We start from the raw sequence: 6,701 nt of genomic DNA, 5'->3' as shown, positions 1-6,701 counted from the left end.
GAGACGACCAAAGTCTTCAGTATTGCATTTGGAAAGAAAATCCTGTAGCAGTTGAACGAAAGTTACGAAATGGAACGCCAAAACAACACGCTGACTAACAACACCAACACAACGCAAGAGGAACTCGAACATGAGGAATACTTCGAAAGAAATCAAACAGGCGCGTTTGCTTTATACGCTTTTCTCTCTTTTTTAATTGTCGCTGCGAACGGCCTGGTTCTTCTGCTGATTTGGCGCCGAAGACGCCTACGAACCACGTCAAACTTGATGCTCACTAGCTTAGCATTCAGTGATCTCCTGACAGGACTGCTCGCGGTGCCAATGGTCATTGCTTGTTCCGCAGCAATAAAGCCAGAGGTGTGCATCGCCATGGACATCCTAAACCGGTTCTTGGCGTTTTCTTCCGTGGGTCATCTCACTCTCCTGTCCCTGGACCGTTATCTCCGTGTCACAAAGATGCTGCGCTACCCCACGATCGTGACAGAGGAGAGGCTGAGATGGGCATTGGCGGCAGTTTGGACAAGCGCGCTGTTTCTTTCCACGGTGCAATTCGCTTGGATCTTATCTCCATTGGAAGAAAACACTGTTACTCGCTTCGATCTTGGATATGCCATCTTTTCCTTTGCTACTCTCGTTGTAGTGCCCTTATTTCTAATGGTGGCTATCTACACCAAAATCTTCGTCCAACTTCGGAGGCACGCCAACGAAATTCACAGCGAAGTGTCCGACGAAAGTTCGTCCACACGAGTAAACGCCGGAAGACGAAAACTCAACGAAAAGAAAATCGCTTTCCTCTTTATTTCAATGATCGCGGTTTTCATCTTCGGTGTATCTTTCTACTTCCTTTGGGCTATAATGGATGACTTAGAAGCTCTACACGGATTTTCCATCATCCCGATAGAAGTCATGCAAACTCTAGTCATTTGGATAATCTTCTTCCGTTTTCTGACAGCACTGTGTAATCCAATCCTATGTACATTCATCAAACAAGACTTCCTCGACGCTTTACGGTCATTTGGCCAAGGGATACGGGACTCGTTAAGGGAATAGTCACAAAGGGCGTCACAAAGGGTTTAGAAAATCCTGCAGGCTCAGTTGAAGAGACACGGTGTGTTTAGTAACTAGGGAGCTTAAGCACGTCCGTTTTTGAGACGCGGACGGCAAACGGAAGTGAGCTGTTTTCCCTTTTAACTTGTCTTCACACAACCACATTCACATTGCTAAGTATCTTTTTTCCACTAGAGATGATTAGTATAAAAATCTGGGAGACACCACTGTCCTGGCACGTGAAAAGTTCTCTTTCGGTTGCCGTCCGCGTCTCAAAAACGCGCGTGCTTAAGCTCCCTAATGGCATCATTTCTTAAGGGACGGCCTAAAGCGAAAATGTTACTGTTCTCGGCGAATCTGCAACGAGAAATGACCAAGTGATCTCAAGTCTTAGGAAAACCTAAACACGCAACAGCAAAACAAATTTTTACTCCCAAGGTCCCCGAGCTTCAACACTGTTCCACCAAACCTGATTCGTGTGTAGTTTTGCTAGTTTGCACATACTCAACGAAATTAAATGACGAGTAAAAAGGTCATTATACGTAATCGCTTCATGAAATAAGTTTTCGTTTATGCTGTGTCCATATGACCGGCCAGCGGTCTAGGTTTTGATCTTACTAAATGACCGGCAGTCCGTAAATTTTACAAACTGATTTCTACTCGGTTTTTCCCTTGTCGGAGGAACTCTTACCATTCGAGCAACGACGGAAGCTACCAAATGATTAGACGTAAATTCTCGTCATATGAGTTTTTGAAATGAGTGCTTGGATTGAAGTACTGTTCATCATCGCTTTTTAAAGTGGGTGCTTTAAACATGCCAACCGTTAAGTGATTTGCAAACCATGTCCGACAATTTCTTTCCTTCACGTCGCCATCTTACAGCCATCTTACATCGTACATCAACTTTCGGGTGATTAAGAAATGATGACAACTAAGGGTGCGTTTCTGTGGGAAATCTTGTACCAAAAGCGGATTTTGAGTTTCTTTACTAAAATTCGAAAATGTATTATTTATTGGAAGAATTCAGTCTCGTGGATGGATTCATTAGATCAGATCTGAATCCGGATTTTTAGGATTCATGATCCATGCGCTTCTTTGGGAGACGGATCAGAAAAAAAAATAGGTTTGGCCAGCGGTAGTCTTGTGAAAAGTACGCATTCCCGCCATTTGCGTGAATCATGGCGAGCAATTAAGGAGATGTTTCAGTGCTATTTTTTGCTTCAATGCACCCAACATTTATAGAAGGTCGTAAATTTTTCGCAGAACTTCAATTTGATACAAATTACATTAATCCTAACCCGCTGAAAGTGGGCTGTCACGCCAGAAAAATCCGTTTTCGAATTCTTCGTTTCTTTAGGAACGAGTTATCCGTGTTGTGACCTGAGATCGTAAATCCAGTTTTGGATTCTCCCAAAGAAACGCACCCTAAGGCAACGGCAACGGCAACAAAAAGATGCAACATAATCACACTGCAAGTGCGGTACTCATATTTTAGCTGTACTCTGCAAAAACAACGACGTGAAATCACCATATTTGATGTTTTGACTACGACGTGAGCGTATGCAAATGTAATATTTCATCCTCTTTTTTACTCTGAAACCGTTTGTACCAATCGACCTTATTCACGATGGCCGCCATATTGGATTTGCTATTATCATGCAAATTAGCGACACACTTCTCAGGGGGCAAACAACACAAGTTCGAGAGGTTATAACGAACATCTTAGCCACACAGGTGATTTGTTTCACGTTCATTGAATGTTTATCACCTAAGTAGTAAAATAGAATGATTACACAAGTTACTTCGATTTTTTTTAGTGAAAAATGAGCAGCTAACGAAGTAGAAAGTCAAACTTTCAAAGGCAATCAAAAGATATAAAATTATTATAAAAGGTACTTAATTCTAAATGCTAAAATGGACTTTTAGCGATGTTATGTCAATATTTCGACGAGCCGATTTTCCAATGTTTGCCCCCCAGCATAACACGTGGCTAATGACAATTTGCGAACCAACATGGCGGCTATCGTGAATAAGGCCAATTTAGTTTTAGAATACTTCGTTGACATTGTACGACATGGACGAGATGAAAATGAATTTCGAATGATAATTATATTTTGAGGTGACAATTTCGTCGAGTTTGCCGTCGTAGATCTTAAAAGTCCTAATGTTCGCCCACTTTGCACGCGTCTGTATATATATATATATATATATATATATATATATATATCATCTTTGACAAAAATACGCTCTCTCTATCTTTTTTCTTGGTTAAAAGCTAAAAACCGGCCAAGAACCCGTACTGGGGTAAACTTATCAACAGTATGTTTAAATGAGTATGTAAGGGGAGTGTGAATCATTGAGTGAACTTACACTTGTCTCACACAAGATGATGAAAAGTACACTAAGACAGATATCTTAAGTTAACCTCGAATAATTGTAAAAAAAAACCTTGTACATTTTAAGTGTCTTAATAGCAAGTAATGAAACAAACCGCTAAGTGGAATTGCTCCAAATGAGCCACAGTTTGATGGCAAATGTCTCCTTAATTACAATTCATAAAGTTTAAACTTTCTCATCATATTATGAGTCGGAAGAGGAACTGGTGTAATCCTTATAACGATATTCTTTAATGATCATGATCAGTGCATGCATTGTTAATTGCAATCCTTAATTACGGGTTATTATTCAGCTAAGAGGCATTGAAAATCGCTTGAAAATGTAAATTATAAGACACTGATGAGAGCTACTCGTCAGTGCTATCTTAAAGTGCTGTCTATTATTGTGTACGACGTGGTTCTAACATTTGATTGTTAAACTGAATTACAGAACCGTTGGAAAGTACTCCCAAATAAAATGCGGTCTTAAATGCTTAGCATGAAGAGACTTATTTATTGATAATAAATTACGGATACTCGGATAAATACACCTCCCCAATTTTAGTATTCTTTTGCCTCCATGCAAATTGGTCCTTATGGCCTCGCTTTCAAACGTAAAATTCAAAAGAATATTTAACCTTGAACGAAGCCATAAGGGCCAATTTGCACGGAATCTAAAGAATACTAAAATGGAGGCCATTTTGGAATAAGGTGTATTACATTCGCCATATCTGCGAACAAATTCAATTTGCCTGAATTTCAAAGTAGTCGGCAATTCATAACTTCTTAATAACCGAGAGTGAGGTCGTTACAGCAAAATCTCGAACTGAGGCCTTGCCGTATTGACCGAGCGATAACGAGGTCAATCATACAGCCTGGAGACCTAGGTTTAAGATTTTCCCGAACAGTCGAGGTTATTAAGTTGTTTATTATGTGGCCAACAGACGACGTTGCAACAGAACGGTTCTATTGAAGAAAAAAACTAATTTGCATAATCCACAATCGGCCCATGGGCATTTCCGGAGAATAATACCTCAGCCCTTAGCTGCTCTCAGCCAATCAAAGCGCGCGATACATACCGGCCAGAAACTCTAACCATATAATAAAATTATTTATAGACCTTGGCTTACGCAAACGTCTTGATATTATTGTTACCAGTAATTGTTCTATCATTAGAGTCGTTTTCAATCGAGTGTCATAAAACCAAGTAATTTTTTCGACCAATCAGAGGAGAGGCAAACAGCGCAACGAACCAATCCAAATTCTTAGCAATTCCATGCAACTTGCTCAAAGCGCGGGAAAAATCGTGCGTGCAAGTCGCGATTGGTTTTGGTTTTCCTTTTCATTGGTTGATACACTGGCGTGAGATTTTTAAACCAATCAATAAGCGTAGTAATTGCAATCGCGTCATTACTTTCCACAGTCGTTTGAAAACTGCTCTATAACAACAATTATTAAAACGGTTGAGGGATTGCAGCACCAGAAAAAAAAAGGAGGTGTTGCAATACAAAAATGTGTTTTTTTCCTTTCCTTATCTTCCGTTTTTCGGCATTTTTAATTTACTTTGTTGGAAGAACATCAACGACGTATTTGAAAGGCTGAAAGCAATTTATCACGTCTGTCAATCCGGCTGATCTGGCCAAATCACGGCAAGCCAAATTTCGAACCAACCAATCAAGACTAACTGAAAATATAAATGCAGCGCGCACCAAGCGCGGAAAAAGGCCGGGTGCCAGTTTTGCAACTCTTTGGGTTTAGAATTTGGCGCGAATGTTCCAACCAATCAAAACACCGCAACCAAAGCGATGTTTAAATTGGGTACCGATAATGAGGTTGCAATTACATTGGTTTCAAATTACTCTTTTTCGTGATCGTGATTAGGTGTTGGCTCGAATGATTGGGAAGGTTGTATCTGGTTTCGATGCTTCCTTGTCATTTTTTTCCCGCTCTAACGAAGAGCTAACGCTCGAAACGTAAGCTTTTGAATGTCTTTACGGTGGTCAATTTACCACATCACTTCAGTTTATGAACTCATTTCTGTCTGGTTTTTTCAAAAGCTAAGGCACCTGTGGTGCTATTTTAGCTTAAGATATAACTAAAGTGATTCTGTACCTTCTCATAATGTTCGCTGACACCTCGTCTTGACAGCATGTTAAACAGGCCGCCAACGTCGTTGCTGCTGTGCCTTTCGTAGCGCAAGGCGTACAGGGAAACCATTCTCATCATGTCCAACTCGCTCACATTGTCATTGGCTAACTGTCGGCGAATGTTCTGAAAAGATTAACAATCCCAGTTCCACTAAAAACTGATCCAGTTTTTGGCGGGTCCGAGGAGCTAATGATGTCCTTGGCTGAGAAATTGTCCCCAATTGCCTCCATTTGCCCTTGAAGCTTCGTTTCTCGGCCATTTCTTCATTTTCTCAGCCGCGACGGACATTATCGGCCGAGATACCAGCCGCATGAAAGCGTTGATTTATTACGTAACTAAAATGATGTTTATCCGATTTTAGTTTCAGTATGTGGCCACCCAGCAATTTTGAATTTAAGGTAGGACGACAGCTGCGAGAACGTTGTCGAATAATATTATTTCCCGTTATTGTAAGAATTTCGCGAATATTCCGAGTCGTTCGGCATGGAAAGTGCGTATCAGTATTTGTAGTCTAAAACTAGTATGATCGAAGGTGATACTAGGAAGAAAAATTGAACAATCATCGTCAAATGCTCGCATCCTCCGAATAGCCTCACATTTGGTCACATCGCGTTGTTGTCAGGACGACAACAACAAAGTAATGTACGAAAATGTGAAACGCACGTGCAGAGTCATTGTTTTTTGTTTTGTGGCATTCTAGTAGCCGTCGTCGTGCTCGATTTGAACCTATGCCAACTTATGACCTTCCGAATAATATTAGCTTGTGGGTAGGGAATAGAGCTGTTACTGACAGCATGAATGATTCAATACACTGAGAACGTTGAAGATCACCCCAGTTCCACAGCAAGCAGCGGGACGGTGTGTTCAAGCCCTCGTGGAAGCCTTGATTTTTCAGGCTTTCTGCTCTCTCAAGTGCGGTGATGTCAAACTTTCATGTAACCGCAGTTTAAGTATACGAACATATAGCAAGCATGCACCATGTATGATGGGAGCAGCAAAGAAGCCGCGAGAACACTGGGGACTAGACATGCACTTGCCTGTAACGCGGAGGAGTGGTCGCTCTGACAAGCAAGATCTTGTTCAACTTCTGACACGTCTAAGAGTGATCGCTCGGTTACCAAACGAGATAAC

The 6,701-nt window shown here is 41.1% G+C and overlaps 2 protein-coding genes across 2 annotated transcripts in view; one reads left to right on the top strand and one right to left on the bottom strand.

Annotated features, from left to right (window-relative positions):
* LOC137992242 (vacuolar protein sorting-associated protein 45-like) overlaps window positions 1–6,701 on the bottom strand; it is a 39,729-nt gene that overhangs the window by 21,676 nt on the left and 11,352 nt on the right. Inside the window, exons 11-12 of the mRNA XM_068837452.1 lie at window positions 6,608–6,701; window positions 5,535–5,693 (exon numbers count right to left, since the gene is read on the bottom strand). The exon at window positions 6,608–6,701 is cut by the window's right edge and continues 74 nt beyond it. Coding sequence (XP_068693553.1) covers window positions 5,535–5,693; window positions 6,608–6,701 — 253 coding nt within the window. The remainder of the gene's footprint in view (window positions 1–5,534; window positions 5,694–6,607) is intronic.
* Window positions 67–2,414, top strand: LOC137992244 (histamine H2 receptor-like). Its single transcript, XM_068837457.1, has one exon. It carries the CDS (start codon window positions 70–72, stop codon window positions 1,048–1,050), a length of 981 nt encoding a protein of 326 aa, XP_068693558.1. The 5' UTR covers window positions 67–69; the 3' UTR covers window positions 1,051–2,414.

The sequence above is a fragment of the Montipora foliosa genome, chromosome 2 (genome assembly GCF_036669935.1).
Source record: "Montipora foliosa isolate CH-2021 chromosome 2, ASM3666993v2, whole genome shotgun sequence".
Taxonomy (NCBI): domain Eukaryota; kingdom Metazoa; phylum Cnidaria; class Anthozoa; order Scleractinia; family Acroporidae; genus Montipora; species Montipora foliosa.
The sequence above is the reverse complement of the archived record's forward strand: the minus strand, read 5'-3'. Positions and strand labels throughout refer to the sequence as shown.

Bases quoted from the DNA above. Each gene is read 5' to 3' on its own strand.
- LOC137992244 (XM_068837457.1), top strand. From the start codon at position 70: ATGGAACGCCAAAACAACACGCTGACTAACAACACCAACACAACGCAA.